A 19,112-nucleotide genomic window follows, 5' to 3' on the forward strand; every position below is an offset into this window, starting at 1 on the left:
ATTCTTTGTATGCTTTGAAGTAAGGTTGTAGATTTTTCTCTGTTTTAACTTTTTGTAAACTGCTTTGAGGTTGTCCCCCCCCCCCCGCATCAAGCATGTTTAGGTCCCCCCCGCATCAAGTATGTTTAGAGTTCCAGCTAAACCAAGCTTCTCAGTAATAAGTTTGATATGATACTTATCACATTACGCTGTCCCTACCTTTAGAAACTTGAACCATAATCTATATAAAGGAACATACAGGTGTAACTATAATTTGCATTAGGGGACACCATGCTTTACATATGTTGTGTTTTGTGAATGGAATAAACAAAGCCCAGTTCATAAATCCAGGTTTTCATCACAATTAAATGTAAAAACTTTCAAGTCTTAGAATTATTAGCAGCAGCTATGACAAGCATACAAAGGCCAAGCAACAAGCCGAAGCTAAAATACAATTTTTAATTCAACCGAGGAAAGTTCTTGGTACTTTAAGTTAACCTGTAACATCAAAAAGGAAATAAAATGCAACTACTTGTTTGACCTGTCCCATTTAGAGAAGAATGCATTGAAATATCCTGTTTCTGAAGTTTAAAAATGACATTTTGACATAATAAAGTACTGCATAAGTTATGTTATATCCTCAGTTCTTTATAACCGGTCGCAAGCTTTAAGGAAATAAGATGGATTACTCATTTCTCCAAGAATTCATATACATATTTTTGTGCTTATGGTGGGGTAGTACAGAAGAAATTCCCCACCATACTGTGATTTAGCAAGCCCAAGAAGTCAGACTAAAAACTGTTTTTACAGGAAATGAAGGTATACAATATTCCCTTTCCCACAATTACTGACCCAATGCAAGTGACAAATACCAAATTTCCTTCTTTCTTTTCTTTATTTTATTTTATTTTATTAAGAAAACCAACACAAGTGAATTTAGTCTTTGGTCAGGATGAACATTTTAGCTGTTTCATGAGATGCCTCCTTTACCAAAGTCATTGCTTCCTATAGTCTTTTGCCATGTGGCTAGTGCTTCTCAGTACATGCTTCTTACACTCAGGTTTCTCTGATGCATAGCCTAAAGGTAAAGGGACCCCTGACCACTAGGTCCAGTCGTGGCCGACTCTAGGGTTGCGGCGCTCATCTCGCTTTATTGGCCGAGGGAGCTGGCGTACAGCTTCCGGGTCATGTGGCCAGCATGACTAAGCCGCTTCTGGCGAACCAGAGCAGCGCACGGAAACACCGTTTACCTTCCCGCCAGAGCGGTACCTATTTATCACTTTGACGTGCTTTCGAACTGCTAGGTTGGCAGGTGATACATAGCCTAATAAGGCGCATAAGAATAAGCTAGGTAACTCCAACATAAAATTCAAATAAAGAAGGCTGTACCAATGTGCTACCACACATTTTTGAACACTGATCAGAAATCAGTATCAAAATTCTGGGAGCAGAAATGTTTCTGCCAACATCTGACATCTGAAAGCACAAATTGCTTTCTGTTTAGTAAACTATCACAGCAAACAGATCTTTGTTCTTTTTCTTTAGGCAAAAGGTGATGTTTGGCATTTTCATCTGTTGGCTGCCAGCTTAGAAGCCTCACCCACAAATGAAGGCAGTGTCTGACTGGTTTAGAAAGAAGGCGTTTCTCTCAAGCATGAACTCAGGAGTTTAATGCCTAATGAGATACTCCACTGTATCCAAAATTCTCTTCTGACCAAACTGTGGGAGGCAGTGGAAGATAGGAGTGCCTGGCGTGCTATGGTCCATGGGGTCAGAAGAGTCGGACACGACTAAACAACAACAACATCCAAAATTCTCTAGCTTGTGTAATAAGAGTTTGGGAGTAACGTACAAACCCATTCAGTAAAGAGATATCAGAAAACAATCAAATCAGAATTTACATGCTGGCATTTTAAAGTTTTATTTCTGTTTCAAAGAATCGGAAGTGGGTATCCCAAAGTCAATTCAGCACACAGAATACCTCGCCACCAAGCTGTCAAGATGTGTTCAGAAACCCTAAAACCTATCCCTCGCTATTGGGTGAGCTGCTGCAAGTCACAATACATAATACAGGGCTGGATCGGCCTTGGTCAATCTGGCACTCTCTAGATCAGGCTTCCTCAACCTCGGCCCTCCAGATGTTTTTGGCCTACAACTCCCATGATACCTGGCTAGCAGGACCAGTGGTCAGGGATGATGGGAATTGTAGTCTCAAAACATCTGGAGGGCTGAGTTTGAAGAAGCCTGCTTCAGATGTTTTGGACTTCAAATATCACCAGTCCCAGTCTAGACTCTACAGCAGAGATGGGTAACCTCCGGCCTACAAGTCTAGTCAGGCCCAGCATGGGTTCCAGTTTGGTCTATGAGACCATTTTCTCCAAGCCACACCAACCTGCCCGACACCTGATATTATCTGCGATGTTAAGTGTGGAGCAAGTAGAGGCGTGTTTGCCAACAATTAGGAGCCTTAGAGAGCACTCTCTACTGTTCCTTGACAAAGCAAGGCTTGCTGTCAGTGCAAATCAGCAAGTCTGCAGGCATCGGAGTTCCCATTGCACCCCATCTACCTGTCACGATGGCCCATGAGACGAGGTGGGAGCTTTCAATATGGCCCCTGGAAAAGATTCCCCACCCACGCTCTAGAGCAGTGTTCTTCAACCTTGGATCCCCAGATGTTGTTGGATTACAACTCCCATCCATCCAGTTAGCCAGTGGTCAGGGATGTTGTCGTGGTCCAATGTCATCTGGGAAGTGAAGGTAGAGGAACACTGTTCTCGAAGATGGACAGATGGTATGACTCAGAAGAAGGAAGGTGTATATACCCATAACCAGAGAACATAATCTCAACTTCAATCGTTGTTAAAGGACTCCTGTTACTCCTTCTGTTGACTACCAAATGCCTTTTGAAATGATATTACAACTAGAAACTACCCTCTCATTTCTAAGCTGCAATGAAGAAGAAAGCTCAGTCTAAAACTCAATTCCAGGCAGCATGTTGGGAGTTGTAGCCCTAGAGTATTTGAAGGACACTGTATTGGCAAAGGCTGAATCTGATGAAATAACACTGGAGCCATCTGAATGCCTGACTATAGTGATAGTGTCTTCAGTTCTTGCTCTGCTTCTCCCTGCCCTTCTGAAAAGTATCTGGCAGTGTAAACCTGTGCATGTCTTACTCATGCACATGCCTTACTGCGTTCAGTTATGCTTGTAAAGCAGTACTACGCAGGAAGACAAAAAATAGGCAGAAATTGGCCCCAAGCTTATAAGGCAACGGTGACAGAACTCGGCACTCACAGCTCAACACTGAATTCTCAAACCAACCCTAATGCTGCCCTCCCTACCACCTGTTGGCCCGATGACAACCAAACAGCTCTGATCTGTGTACTGTTCTCAGTAAGGAAGAGAATATAATGCACTATCTCTATTCGAACATCAGCTGCCAGCTGATAGCGTCACAAAGGTCACTGGGTTTGCAGGTATAGTTGGACTAGATGAACCTTGGGATCCCTTCCAACTCTGCAATTCCATGATTCCAACTATGAGGACTGCCGTTGCTCCTTCTAAGTTTTCTTCAATTTCTTTCTATAGCACGCAAGAGGACTAAAAACATGGCCGTGCCTTTGTAAAAATAAACGGAATCCACAACAGAAGCGCAACCATTCACTTCAAAGGGCTTTGAAATGTTCAGTGTGCGTTGTTCAGAAGCTGAGGCTGTGGCTACGGTCCACCAAGGGGAGTCTTAACTTCCGATAGGAATCAAATGAGAGAAGTTGTTCCTCAACCCCAGGATGGAGTTTTAAGTCACTGCGGTTGGGACAAGTCAATTTCTCCCCTAAACTGTTTAGAGCTCTTAAAAATCTTTACAAGGTTATATAATTAAACATTCCATAAAACCATTCCAAACAAAGCTAATCCCTAAACACACAAAGATTAATACACAGAGAAGCATATCTCATATAGGGTCAATAATAAGGCTGTCTTCTAATGTCAGATAGTGATCCCTCCCAGTCACTGAAGAGAATCAATCTTTCTTTCTTTCTTTCTTTCTTTCTTTCTTTCTTTCTTTCTTTCTTTCTTTCTTTTCTCTCTCTCTTTCTTTCTCTTTCTCTCTCTCTTTCACACACACACACACACACACACACACACATCTCCACTGATTCAAATAAACCCTTGGTCATAAGGTATTAAGGAATCACAATGCTGAATAACCCAATTGAACTTCTGAACGTTTAAAAGTTGTGTAGAAGAAGATTTAAGCAGGCGAAGTGTCTCTTATCCATGCATAGGATAGGATGCACCTGCTGCAATTCCTTCCTCAGTTAAAAAAGCACAGAGGCAGTGCTTTCCTTTACATATGGTCACTATTAAGGCAGGTGTTAACCTTATAAGAAACGTAACATATACCAATTAAAATTCTAAGGGGGGGGGGGAGAAACAATTTATGAAGTGAGGAGGAAGAAACTATGAAGCAACTATCCATCTGCCTTGGATGCTTTGCTTGAGATTCCTGCATTGCAGGGGGCTAGACTAGATTGACACTTGGGGTCTCTTCCAACTCTACAATTTTATGTTTCTATGTAGCTTAGTCCAGGCATAGGCAAACTCGCCCCCCCCCCCAGATGTTTTGGGACTACAACTCCCCTGACCTGTTAGCTAGGGATGATGGGAGTTTGCCTATGCCTGGCTTAGTCAAATGTCTGGTCATATGTGTGTGCATGTGTGTGTGTGTGTGTGTGTGTATATATGTATATATATATATATATATATGAATGATACTGAATGGAATTGTGCAATAGGACATATCTAGAGGTGGGTACTTCTCAAAATGTTACCTTCGCATAGAAGAAAATTAAGTTCAACCCCAAATTATAATAGAGTTTAAAGACTTCCAATGATTTCACAGTGTCTTTTAAACATTAATTCATGTTGTGGGAAAGAACTGTTTGCCTCTTGGTACAAGTAACGCTGATTAAATACTCTACTATTCCATACTAAGAGTACATTTTAATAGAAAAATGATAGATAAAAAAGTGGCTTGTTATTTTGAACGAGGTATGAGAATGCTTATTTTACAGTAGCTCTGCATACGTTATCTCATCTAGCTGCAGCTTTAATTGGGGATTAGTGGCTGGAAGTTAAACTTATCTACTCGATTCTAGGTGTCACATACGGCAAGTCACTTGGTCTCCCCGTGTCTCAACTCACCCTCCATAGAAGGCAACAGCTGCCCTCTGCTCCCTTGTCAGGATAAACAATGATCAGTATTCAGAAAAAGCTGGTAGGTGAAAGAGGCAATTAGGTACTTTAGTTTACTAAGCTTAGTTAAGAGAAACCTATTCAAAATTTAGATTAGCATCCTCTGTTTATACTGCCATCAACTGTTAGGAAAAGGAACAGCACCGTTTCACAGAGCTCCTAATTATATCAAATCTAGACACGATGCAGGCAATTCATAACCGGGATCTCCTGCAGCTTTTTGTTGTTTAACAATCAGCTGCCTACAGACTGCCAGTATTTTTCAGGAGGGATTCAATAGCTTATGGATATTAATTAATTTTTAATGGATATTAATTTTTTTAAATTAAAAATGACTTATTGCAGTAAGGAAAGTGACAGGGAAGTGCCCTAAAAACTGGAATAATGTTTGATGGGAAGTCATATAGCCTTTCTGCAAACAAATCAAAAGAAATGCTCACTAAAGAACGGGCACCATATGTTCTCCACTCATGTTAGAATATAAAAAGTTATAGTCATGTGTTTGATATCCAGGCATCCAGAAACAAACTGAAGGGAGGTTTTGCTACAGATCCAAACTGAAGTGGGAAATCAGTCTTAAGTGAGCTGCAAGCCAAATAAAATACCTGCTCATACACCTAACTGTGACCATAGCAGTTCAATTGAATTTAAATGTAATAATAATAATAATATATTTTATTTATACCCCTCCCTCCCCGGCTAGAGCCGGGCTCAGGGCAGCTAACACCAGTAAAATAACAATAAAAAAATAATAGGAAAAAGAGAAAGAAAAAAACCAATTTAAAATACAAGTTAAAATACAATTTAAAATGCAGATTCATTTTAAAAGTAGCCCATAGATCAAAACCATAAGGGGAGGGAAACATAAGGGTCAGACTGAGTCCAAACCAAAGGCCAGGTGGAACAGCTCTGTCTCGCAGGCCCTGCGGAAAGATGTCAAGTCCTGCAGGGCCCTGGTCTCTTGTGACAGAGCGTTCCACCAAGTTGGGGCCAGTATTGAAAAGGCCCTGGCCCTAGTTGAGATCAATCTAACCACCTTGCGACATGGGACCTCCAAAGTGTTGTCATTTGTGGACCTTAAGGTCCTCCCCGGGGCTTGCCAGGAGAGGCAGTCCGGTAGAAGACACTTCTCTCGATAAATCATCCTCTTGTTTTGTAAGCATCTATATCTGACATTCAGGACCTTTTCCAGGCCGCTCCCTCCTCCCTAGGCCACTTTCCCTGCTCTGTGGCCTCAAGTGCTTTTGACTGGCTAGAATGAGTCCTTGAACTGCGATGCTTTGGGCTTTCCTGACTGTAGGAAGAGGCAGGGGTGTAGAAAAAGTAGCCTACTGTACAAAGTTAACATTCAAACTTGTTGCTCTGCCTCTTTTTGTCCCTGGAACGTAGCCCAGAAGGGAATGCAACCCTTGGGCTGAAAAAGGTTCCCCAACCCACATTCCCACATTCCCCGTCCCCTTCTTCCACCACCTGCTACACCAGAGCTTTTCAAATTGCATGTTACACCACATTAGTGTGTTAGCTGCAGTGTGTGGGTGTGTCGTGTGAACGCTTCCCGCACTCTTCCCGGGGCTGGAAAGGGGTTAGTTTAACCTCTGGTTAGCTGGTAAAACTGAATTACTTTGCAGCGAAATGATGCATGTCTTAAAAGTGTGTCACCAACATGAAAAGTTTGGAAAGCTCTGTGCCACAAGCACACACACATTTTGGTCTTTTAAAACATAAAAAAGAATGCTTACACATATTGATCGTTCCACAAATAGCAGCTGTGGCACATTCAAGAAGATGGAACCATTTTAGTGAATGGGACCACGAAACAGAGTATGTGTTTTCCCACCACCACCACCAACTTTTTACCTTTTACTCTCTGTAACAGCCTGGTCCAAATGTTTGAAGATATCCTGCATAAGAATGCAGCTGGAGCGGCTGTTGATAGGATACCCATAAGCTCTCTTCCAGTACTGCTTCAGATCATTCAGATATTCAAGTACCTGGTATCACACACATTTGAAAGTTGTTACAAAGAAGGATTATTTTACACGCAACAAGATATTTTAGTAAATTGCAGGCAGGCCATTCCAACGCACACAAACTTTCATATAACTATTGGTACCTAACACCATCAATATAGATAGATATCCCATTTTCCACCTCAGGCAATGGGTTCTTTCCTCTTCCCTCCCTACCACCATTGCAATCAGGAGCAAATGCTTTGGCAGAGACCTGCCTTTATAACACTGCAGTTGCAGCCTCCCAGGGGCAAGCCAGGAACAGCAAACGGGAATGAGCACTGAATTCTACAATTTAATAGGAATATGAGTGAAAAGGTAGGCAAAGGATTGTTTTCCTGCACAGGAGTGAAGTCAATAGGTGCAGCTAATGCTAAAGACATTGGTTATGAGCCTTGTTAAAAGCAGACTCTACTTTTAGGAATTTAGTGTTCCTTAGAAAGAGACTGAATATAGCCAATATATATGCATCTGTTATCCTAGGTGTCTACACGCAGATGCTCAGGGTGACAGGCTGGAAGGTTGGGCAGAGTAGGAGAGGGTATCTAACGAGAGCGGGAATGTTAAATGACACTCCCCAAGATCAAACCGTGGTAGTATCATTTGTGCTAGCACTTGTCCTGCCGCAGCAGGTTGTTTTGGTCAAATTAAATCATGTTAAGTGAGTGCCAGATTTCAGCTCATGGTTAGAATTCAAGTTTTCCTCATGGTAGACCACTGAAATTAATGGACTTAGCTGAGTAATGCTGATTAATTTCAGCAGCTCTAGGTAAAGGTAAAGGGACCCCTGACCATTAGGTCCAGTCGCGAACGACTCGGGGGTTGTGGCGCTCATCTCGCTTTACTGGCCAAGGGAGCTGGTGTACAGCTTCTGGGTCATGTGGCCAGCATGACTAAGTCACTTCTGGCGAACCAGAGCAGCGCAAGGAAACGCCGTTTACCTTCCTGCCAGAGCGGTACCTATTTATCTACTTGCACTTTGATGTGCTTTTGAACTGCTAGGTTGGCAGGAGCAGGGACCAAGCAATGGGAGCTCACCCCATCAAGGGGATTTGAACCACCAACCTTCTGATCGGTAAGCCCTAGGTCTGTGGTTTAACCCACAGTGCCACCCGCATCACTTTCAGAGGCTCTACTCTTGAGTAAAAACTTGGTTGAATACTACCTGCTATGTCCTATATAATTCTGTGAGACCGAATAACAGTTTTTTTCACAATACACTGAAACATTCAATTCTCCACTTCTTTAGTTAAGGGGGTTGCAGACGTATACACAGTACCTACCTTGGCATCTTCTTCACTGAAGAGCGAACACCAGGGGGAGCTAATGTTTTTTATGGCCAGCTCAAATGAGCAAGTGAAAAATGCCACCTGAACCAAATCTGTTGTAAAGAAAAGCAACAGTTAGCAACACACCGACAGTACATCAGGTAGGATGCCGCAAGCCATCAATGAAATGTTTACGCAGAAAGGGCAACACACAAGGACCACGTCAGTGGTGAACGAAATGCCCCTTTACAAAACTGCTATGAAGGTATGCAATAAAAAGAGATACAATTTGGGAACCAAGTCCTGTGTATAGAACAAGGCTAGGGAACTTCCCCTTTGTATGCTGAGAGTCGTATTTCCTCAGGGATAACATCTTGGGAAATGGATAACAAGTGTGGGCAAGGTCATGATTTTCTCTCACTTCTGAACTCCATCAATTAGGCTTTGAAACAAAAGCTTCCATTGGCAACAACAGAAGCTTTTTTCTAGTCTAATTACTGTGTCAAGGAGGGGCAAAGAGGGATGAGACAGAATGGATCCAAAGGCACCAGGAGCTAGACCTAGCCTGCAGGCAAGAAATTTCCCTGGCACAAACAGAGGGGTGACGTGCAAGAACTATGCTTGCAATTCCACAAATGGGTCCGTAGTCTTCTGCATCCCTGGAATCAATACATATAATACACTACAAACTATAAGCAAAAAGAAATGAGCTAGTGAATGCGGGATTTTTATGTATTTCAAGAATGTTTTTAACATATATAAACACGGAATACATGGTGGGTATTAAATATTTGCAATGGAATTATTTGATTAGATTCGTATGAACAAGAACACATCAGTGCCTGGAGTGTTTTATGCATGCAAGTGCTTCTGAAAATATTCACAAACTTGTTCAAAAACTCAACTTAATTAAAATTGCAAACTGTATAAATATAAGCCTCGTTTTTAAGGCTGTTAGGTGAAACTTAACATGTTAACCTTTCTACCATTGAAAGAATCATAATCATATATTCTGTAAAAAACCCAACATATAAGTGAATACGTATACTCAGACAACATCTTACTACCTGCTCTTGTTTCAATCACTTTTAGCAGGGTTATGATTAAAGTAACTAGGAATCATTGTTGCATGTACACTACAGGAAACACAATATTCTTTAGTTAGTTCAGATGGTCAAGTGAAAAAGGACACCAGAACCCAATCTGTAGAAAAGGCAAGTGACAAATGAAACTGTCAAAACTGCATCTATGCACATTTAGTAACAGGATAATGCTTAGTTACACTCCGTAACAAGAGAGAGATGTTTCAGAAGTTGGAGTTACGGAAGTGTCAATACTGTATCATATGACATTGACCTTCTTTACTACATTTATATCTGCATATCTTAGAGCTCCTCCTCCATCAATTATGGCTCAAAATCCCTTGCCTAATGAATTCAAGAGTGAGACAGAAAGGACTTTTTATGCTGCTAGAAAACTTGAATCGATGCACCTGCCTTTATCTATCACAAAGAAAAACAGGATAGAGTTGTTTGCAGTGGCTCTGGGGAGTAGTGAACTGTAATAATGATACCACCTATGTTCACCCGATAAAAGTATGTCTTTCCCCCACTTTTTGTGTTTGACTGGTGCTTAGTGATGTTCTGTTGTATTTTAAATGGAATGTTAACCACCTGAAATAGTTGATAGGAATGGAATGTTAACCACCTGAAACGGTTGATAGGAAGGATAAAATACTGTAGAATGAAATAATACTTCCTGATTCAGTAAAAGGAGACCCATAATGCAAAAAAATTAATGCAAATGCACATCCAGATGCCCATTTCACTGTTCATCTGTGTCCCACTAAACTGGGTGCATGTGGGTTTTTAGTGCAGACTGGAATACCTAACGCCATCCGGATTCACAAAGTTATGCGGAATATCTATCACCAGTGTTTATCTTCTAAAAATATGTTTAGGGGTACTCTCATTTTCCTACTCATATTGAAATACTGTCCCTCAATGAGGCCAAACTTAGATTCACAAAATGTTTAGGGGTCTGCTTACCCCTGCATCCCCCACAGAAAAAAAGCACCATCACTATCTGGATCCATAAAGTTTGTACGACAACAGCAAGATAAGGTCCTCTCTTTTCTCATGAAAATACTCTCTTCCTGGTAAAATCTAATAAAGTTAGCCTGTGGCCCAGGAAGGGGGAAAAGGTTGCCACAAAGAACTTGTACACGATAGTTGGTTTCTCGTGCTTCTTAAGTGTTCGACCACAAGCCAAAGCACTCCCTTTAGGCAGCCCCAAACATCTGCATGTACCCAGGAGAAACAGACTTACAAAGAAAACCAACCACAAACATCCTTCCTCTATGCTTCACCACCAGCTGTTCTTTAAACAACTCTGGCAGCAGTCAGTTGTGGGTAGATATCAGCTGGGCACAGAGAAATAGTTGTACATTTCTTCTAGGCATAATTTTGGAAAAGTTGCAGCTCTTGTGGTAGATAGTTTTAGTTGCTTGCTCTTCCTACAGAGGTTCTTGAAAGGGTGCCGACACCAGTAGCTTGTGCCACACACCAAAATAAAGCTTATTAAAAGACAATGTTGATAATGGCTCATGACATGGATATTGTTAGTTACTAGCTACAGAGCTTGCTGGTAGTGGATGTTTTGTAGTTAAAAAAAAAAAAGCACTGTAGCAGTGAAATAGGCATGTGTGCACCATTACCTGAAAACCGCATGCAAGAGTTGATAGGCCATTTCCTTTCTGCATTCCGCACTCCATCGTACAAATTTCCCCAAGCATCTTCCAATACTTCTAAGAGTGTGTCTCAATGGAGCACGACTGTCTGCTCTCTCCAGGCTACCACAGAAACATGAACTAGGCTTCAGTTTTCGCTCTGCGTGGCACAAGTGTGCATCTCTGCACTTGTGAGAGTCATACAATGCATGCAGCTGAGATACTTTAACTTATGTGAACCAGTCCCTAAGAGTGAAGAAAATGAAAACAAGGCACGGGGGGGGGGGGGGGGCGGCGGGGGAAGGGTAAATATTTTATGTCCCCCAGTCAGGTTCAACAGAAGTTAACCTTTAAAGCTTTTCCAACAGATGTTTATGTTTACTGCTTATTTGCTCTTCGTAATAACTGAGAACAGGTAGGAAGCTGATAAAAGAACATTACCTGCGTTTAAGTCATTCACTGGTAGACACAAGGTATTTGCGATTTCCCCCACTACTTCCTTCATCTCAGGGCCTTCCTTGAAGGCATCCAGCTCATGCATAGCCGTATCATTGTCTTCTATATCTTTAACAAATCTTTCACATAGATCAAAAAACCTCATCAGTTTGTCGTTGGTTTCAATTCCTTCTGTCGTCGTGGCTGAAAATGAAAGGCCAAAAGGTTATTAAATGTCATAAGTTGCTTTAAAGTGGAATATAAATTCACAAAAGCAAGCACGTTGCAAAATATACTCTTAAAACTGAATAATCTTCAGTCAAACACTGAGTTAAAGCTAGTTGCTTCAAGCAAACTACAGGGGGCATTTGCTTTTTTATATAAAGCATTTTGCACAGAATTTCTCAAAAGGGTTCTGAAACCAAGGCTTCTGTGAAATCGTCTATCAACATAAAACCTTGCTAAAAGTAAACTGGACAAATGGTTTGCGGAAAGAATGTTGTGGGCTTGATTCTAGAAACAATGGACTATAAAGTCATCACAGGCAATGGCCTGCCTGATACTATTTAGGGTCTCACTAAAATCAACCATCTGAACGATCCTGGACCGCTCTTATTTTATCCTTTCCAAATACTGAGCTCTGCACTTTTCCTAGTTCATAAAATTATGATTATCTTCCCAGTAACTACCACCCCTCACTTCTGGGCACTTGGAACTTAAGGAAGTGATTTTGCTCAGTGCCCTTTAGAACATCCATTATTCCTTATCTCCCAACTTTGTGCTACAGCTCATTAGCATTCTGAGCGCCCCTACCTGAAAGCCCAGTACAAAAATCTGAGACTGATCTTCCTCTCCCCCAGTTCCTACATATAAACAAAATACACTACCTCGGAATGTTTCATGTGTTTCAACATGCCTATCTTCTGTGTAACAATTAATATGAAAATCTCATGTAAATTTAACCTACTCTGATGTCAATCACATTAGTTTTTCAATCTGTTGGTTGCAGTTCTCAGTATGCACTGTTTTCATCGTGAGCGAGGAACAAATGGCCCAAACGCTGAATATGACCCAAGGAACCTTTGGTTCAAGATTAATTTTAACTGCTGGTATATGCAGTACTGTCCAGCTACCAACAGTGTGTCTTATGTTATTTGTTTATTTAACACAATGAGTGTATTGCTTAATCATTGAAGTGATTCACATAAAATATTTGTACTTTATTTATTCATTTTAAATTTCCTTATTACTAAAATTTGTATGTTTAAATATACTGCAATATATTTCATACCTGAAATGTTTTAAATGCCAACGTTTCCAATCTATATCTATACCTATGCAAGCATATCTGCCATGTATTATTAGTAGTAGTATTAGTATTAAGTGCTATCTCTGTACAGTATGTGTCATTTCATACAATAACAAAAGCAAATGCACGCACAAACGTTTTTGAAGAGCCAACCTAACCAGGGTGCAGGGGGGAGAGTGAGGCCAACTTTTGAGAATCAGGGTTAGAGAATGATAGTTATACACCTCAGCTTAATTTCTGTTGTGGAATAAGATTTAATCTAAAGGTTCTGTAGGACAGCGGCCCGTGTAATGTGCGGGAATTCTGTGATTTGTTAAATGATCCTCAAAAAGTAAAATGGGAAAGTATGGCTTTTGGAAAAACAGCTTGAGTAAGCAAAAGATCAGTAAAAAATCTGGCTTTACTTCTTCAACCAGATGCTGAACAACACCAAAATCCATCCAATTCAGCCTACTGTTCCATACAACAGTTGCTTCTGGGAAGCTCATAAAACAGGACACAGACATGCTGACCCTCTTTATCCACAGTTTCTGATATTCTAAGCTACTGCAAGTTCTGAACTTGCAGTTTCCATTAACTTACTTAGCATGGCAAATAGATATTGATAAATGTAGAAGGGCGAGGGGGGGGATGTCAATTTAAGGATGAATAAAAACATTTAAGGAAAGTTAGGAAACAATTCATAATTTGCCAGTTCTGTTCCGGAAGAATAAACAGAACCTATAAGGCATTTTATGAAAAAATAAAATAGAAATGCTTGCTATTATGAACACAAGGAAAAAGAACAGATGTTCCTGATCATAATTGTTGCTGGTTTCTATCAGTCTCAGGAGCCAATGTAGGAGTGTGCCTTCGAGGATAAAGTCGAACCGTTGGGAGCGATACAGCGTCTGCTGTGGCTGTAGAGACCAATAAGGGAGAGACATGTTTTATTGCAGCTGGGGCAGATGAAGGAGTCTGGCTGCGCTGATGCAGGTGTACTATGGCGTTTCTTCTGTCTGCGTTCCTCTGAGTAGTCATTCCTCCTCTGGTCACTGCTGTAAATGCACAACCTGTCTGTCGTTCTCCAGGCACTCCAGTCATCTGCAAGGGATTCCCATACAATGGGACTGATGTTGCCAGCCTTTGTGTCATGTTGGCAGCCATCTTTGTAATGTAGACTTGGTCTGCCAACAGGTCTAGTGACAGCTCCCTTTTGGGGATCCTGCCATCTTCCATTCTGTGTACATGACCAAGTCAGCAGGGATGTCACTGAGACAGAACTACGGACATGCTGGGAATGTGGGCTTGGGAGAACACACCTTTATTTGAGACTCTGTCCAAAATCTACCTGATGCAATGCATATGGAAGGCCTTGAGGCATCACTCCTGGTGGGTATAAGTTACCCATGAACTTACTTCCATAAAGCAGCCTGCTCAACACACAAGCCCAATAGACCTTCATCTTGGCATTGGTTGTTAGCATCACATTCTCCCATACCCTTTTGAAGAGGGAAACCATTGCCGCAGCTAGCTGCCTTGCCAATGCGCTTGTCCAGCTCAGCATCGATGGAAAGGTTGCTGGTTATGGTGGAGCCCAGGTAGATAAAATTGTCTACCACCTCAATGCTGATGCTGGAGTGCTGGTGACATCTTGACCCAAGATGTTGATCTTCATCAGGGTGGTGGTGACACCGAACTCCATGCGAGCTTGGACAAAACTGTTGACGAGTCTTTTCAGAGCTTGCTTAAGAGTGTGCTGTCAAGGCTGCATCATCTGCAAACATTTCGCAGACAAGAACCTGCCACACTTTTGTCTTGGTGTGGAGACATGTCAGGTTGAACAGACCTCCACCTTGAATGGTGATCATTAGGCCAGGCACTCCTGAGCAGACCTTGTTTCTTCCAATAAAGAATTAACGTCACTTACTCTGTGTGATTTATTCCTGGCATCCACTTCTGACACTGTGGTGACACAAGTCTTGTGGCATGGATCCTTGTTTTCAACACTGCAAGAGAAGGCTGTGGAGGTGTGTTATGAGGGAGAAATTGAGGCCGTCTTTCAGCACTTCTGTTGGGATTCTGACCTGTCCTGGGGCTTTACCACATGCCTGAGAGTTGATGGCATTCCTCAGCTTGCCAAGGGCAGGAGAGGAACCTAGCTCTGCTGTCAAGTGTCTGGATGTTGAAAATTGTTGTGTCAGATAATTGTTGTTTTCCTGTGAGTATAACTCTTAATAGTGCCCTGCTTCACCTGCTTGCTGCTGTAATAATCTCTCCAGAAAAGGTTTTCAGTGATGCAGTTTTCCTTACTATAGGTCCAAAGGCTACCTTCATGCCTTCAAACATTTTGCGAGTGTTAAACCACAACAAAAAAGGCTGGTATTTAAGTTAGCTGTGCAGTGAGCAGGAATATTAGATAAGCACATTAACTATGATTTGAAAGTTCTGGCCAGGTCTTCTTTTTTTAGGAGAGGGACCAGTACCACACACAAAGGGGGACAAAAGCAACCCTTATCAAGAGAAAAGGGCTGGGACTGGGGTCTTAAATGATTATCCAATCCCCTAAGTTCAATCAGGGTTTAGACCCAGTTTTGGCACAGAAAGAGGAGAGAGACAGGGAGATGTCCCCCTGTTGATTCTCCTCAACCTCTCACCAGCTTTCAATACCATCAACCATGAAATCCTTCTGGATCAGCTGTCCAAGTTAGGGGTGGGTGATGCTGCTTTGCAATGGTTCCAGTCCTACTTGGACCCTCATTTCCAGTGCATGATGCTTAGGGAGTGCTGTACAGCCCCATGGAGACTTCAATGTGGAGTTCCTCATGGTTCGATTTCATTCACCGCGCTGTTTACCTGAAACTCCTGAGTGACGTTATCTGGCATTTTGGAGTATGTTGTCAGCAATATGCTGATGGCACACAGCTCTGCTTCTCATTTACACCTGCAGGGTGTGGTAGTGGATGTGCTGGATTGATGTCTTTCCTCGGTAATGGACTCGGTGAGAGACAATAAACTGAAGCTCAATCCAGATAAGAACGAGACACTGTTAGTGGGTAGTTCCCTAGAACCGATGGATAGGAGGTTGCCTGCTCTTGATGGGGTTACACACTCCCTCTGAAGGAGCAGGTATGCAACTTGCGGGTATTTCTGGATCCTTTGCTGTCGCTTGAGGCTCAGGTGGCCTTGGTGGCACAAAGTGTCTTCCATCCGCTTCAGCTGGTGGCCCAGGGACAGTGATAACCTAACTTCTGTCGTCTATGCTCTGGCAACCTCTAGGTTAGATTACTGCAACATATTATCTGTGGGGCTCACATTTGGCAGCCAGGTTGCTCATCAGAGCAAGACCATTTGAACATATAACACCAATCCTGGCCCAACTGCACTGGCTGCCAATTAATTTCCAGCCCAATTCAAATTGCAGGTTTCGACCTATAAAGCCTTAAACGGTTCAAAACTGCAATACCTCCAGGGCTGCCTCTGCACATTTGAACTGACCCAGACCCTGTGATCAGCATTGCAGGACTTTTCCATGAGAGTCCCAGAGGGTGGCAACACCAGAAGGTGCCTTTTATGCAGTGCCTCCCAACTTACAGAATGCTTTCTCCAGAAAGTATTGTCTGGCGCCATGATTATATATATTTAGACGCCAGCCTGGCATTGCCAGGCAAAACCTTTCCTCTATAACTAGGCCTTTAACTATCTCTGTGGCCTTTTAGAAGTGGATGGGGTGTGTTTTAATTTAATTCTTTTCCTCTTGGTTTTAATGTATCTGCTTGGGGGTGGGGAGGGTCTCATATTGCAAACCTAGGCTTCTCTACTGACAACCCTGTCCTACTGAATTCAATGATGACACTTACTCCTAGGCGCCAAACTGCTTTCACGTGGTGCGTTTCATTTTGATGCTTTTTCTTTGCCTAAAGTGCCTAATACGTGCAAATAATAATAAAATAATAATAATAAAAATAGTAAGTGGGGTACATTATTGCCGCCTTGGGGTCTTTAAATGGTCTGGACCTCTGCACCCACACCCCAAAGTGCCATCAGCTATCATGGGCATAGCTGGCGGTGGGGAGCAGGGGGCAGTCACCCCTCCAAATACTTAACTGAAAGTAGCAATTGTAGAATCACTCTTGGGGTCAAAAGAAAGTGGTAAAAAAACTGTTGTTGAGACATATCATTCGGAAACTGCTGGACAGAGCCAAACAGAGGACGATGACAGGTGGGTGTCCCCGCCCTCACTAACACAAATCCTAGCTACGCCCATGCAGGTTATAATGAAGCAGAGAATGGACGGCTTGCTGGGAGTGGGAAGGATGCGGGGTTACTCTCACCATGCTTTTGGGCCGTGCCCTGCCGCTGGCCGTCGAGCGCCTGCCGGAGCCCTTCGCGGAAGGCGGCGGCGCTGTCCAGGCACCGGTGCTTGGAGCTGCTGACGAAGGCGAAGCGTCGGTTCCGGGCCAGGAGGCTGGGGAAGCGGCGGGCGAGGCGCCTGGCCAGCATCTCCATGTCGCGGCGCCCCCGAGGGGCCAGCTTGCCGTCCATGTCCGGCCGGAGCCACATGGTCCAGCGCGCCAGGCGGGAGGCGGCGCTGGCGTTGCATTTCCCGGCGTTTCCCTGGACGAGTCCGTGGAGGCGGCCCAGCTTCTGGATCTGCTTGCGCGTCGGAAAGCGGGTGCCGTGGCGGAAGACGGCGCCGAGCTGCAGCGGGGCGCAGGAAGCCGGCGGCAGCGGGAAGCCCGGCTGCGGCGGCCCGAGCGACAGCGGGTCCCGCAGGAGCTCCGGGTGCAGCTCCTCGTAGCGGGACTTGGTGCCGAAGTAGGGGCTCAGCCTCTCGGCCGCCGCCTCCGCCTTCCCCTCGGCGGGCCCCGGCGCCAAGAGGAAGAGCAGCGGCAGCAGCAAGAGGCAGCCGTCGGGTCGCAGCATGAGAGCGGCAAGGAAGCGGCTGTTCTCCTCCTAAGCGCGGTGCCCGGACCGCAACCCCGGTGTAAAGCGCGAAGCCCACGCAGGAAGTCGAGCCACAGGGGCCTCCCCCTCCGCGCTTTGGCTTTTCCTTTCCGCTGATTGGTCGGCGACTCCCCGCCCACTTTCTGCTTGCCCGCAGCCAAAGCGGCCACCTCGCCGCATGACTTCTAAACGCTTTAAGCCACTGCCGCCCTCAAGCAAGATGGCGGTTGTTGCTTCCCATCCCTCCCCGTTCTCCCCGCCATCCTATATATACAACAGTGCCCAGCCCTAAGTGGCGTTCAGCCTCCTCGGGAACCTTGGGAAGGCGGAATAATTGTGCAAAATAAGCACACGACCATATATCTTACTGAGGGTCTTGTCAGGAATACTCAAACAACAAAAAATGCTGCTGCGGATCCCAGTTATTATAAGGCTGCTTTGACTGCAGGTTGAATGGACTTTGGGTGATGCCAACGCTGTTATTTTAGATATGTTTAGACTCCCCACCCCCGTGGCTCAAAGTAGCCCTGTGCTCATATGAAGCTGGGGTCAAGGCTGAGTGAGTGGTTAACAACAACCTTGCAATGCAGTCCAGTCCTAGTATCCTCATAATCTGGGAAACAGAAGTGGCTAAGGCTGAAAGATTTACAGCAAACTTGCAGTGTAATTTCTCTGTAATTACCCAACATGGTTACATTCTAAGGAACATCTAGGTCCTTACAACAAACAGACTCAAACTATAGATAATACTGGCAAATTGTGAAAGATCTGGTGGTTTTGCCTTTAAAAAGCGGGGGGGGGGGGGGAGCGGCAATGCAAGGCTGCCAAGCTGCTTGCTTGCAGGAATCAGAGACAATTCCTGGTCTGACAGGACCCTGTGCAGGGAGCTGAGATTCTCACCCCTCCAGAGAGGGGAGAGCTGCTCTTTATGAATATTCTACATCCTGCTATACCTCAGCCACAATCCTGCAAAAAAACAAACAACAACAAAAATACCTTGGGGAGGGAAGAGGGGAAACTGTATATTGAGCATATGCTAAATTTCTGCACCCAAGCTACAAGATTCCAAAACAACAACAATGTGCAGTGATTCATACCCATTGATGAGAGACTTCTCCCTGGGAGAGCAGGGGAAATACTGAGGCTATCTAATAAGCAGAGTGCCAGCTCATAGAAACTAACCAGATTGCTGTTATTAGCAG

The 19,112-nt window shown here is 43.6% G+C and overlaps 1 protein-coding gene and 1 long non-coding RNA gene across 2 annotated transcripts in view; one reads left to right on the forward strand and one right to left on the reverse strand.

Annotated features, from left to right (window-relative positions):
- LOC310762792 overlaps positions 1 to 1,747 on the forward strand; it is a 24,674-nt gene extending 22,927 nt beyond the window's left edge. The window contains exon 3 of the long non-coding RNA XR_014548179.1: positions 1,525 to 1,747. This is a non-coding gene — a long non-coding RNA (uncharacterized lncRNA). The remainder of the gene's footprint in view (positions 1 to 1,524) is intronic.
- Positions 1 to 18,871, reverse strand: part of MINPP1 (multiple inositol-polyphosphate phosphatase 1) — a 22,605-nt gene extending 3,734 nt beyond the window's left edge. The window contains exons 1-4 of the mRNA XM_083614143.1: positions 17,298 to 18,871; positions 11,682 to 11,879; positions 8,528 to 8,625; positions 7,093 to 7,226 (exon numbers count right to left, since the gene is read on the reverse strand). Coding sequence (XP_083470269.1) covers positions 7,093 to 7,226; positions 8,528 to 8,625; positions 11,682 to 11,879; positions 17,298 to 17,889 — 1,022 coding nt within the window. The 5' untranslated portion in view covers positions 17,890 to 18,871. The remainder of the gene's footprint in view (positions 1 to 7,092; positions 7,227 to 8,527; positions 8,626 to 11,681; positions 11,880 to 17,297) is intronic.
- Between the last annotated feature and the right edge of the window lie 241 nt (positions 18,872 to 19,112).

This window comes from Podarcis filfolensis (genome assembly GCF_964270895.1).
Source record: "Podarcis filfolensis genome assembly, chromosome: 5".
Classification (NCBI taxonomy): domain Eukaryota; kingdom Metazoa; phylum Chordata; class Lepidosauria; order Squamata; family Lacertidae; genus Podarcis; species Podarcis filfolensis.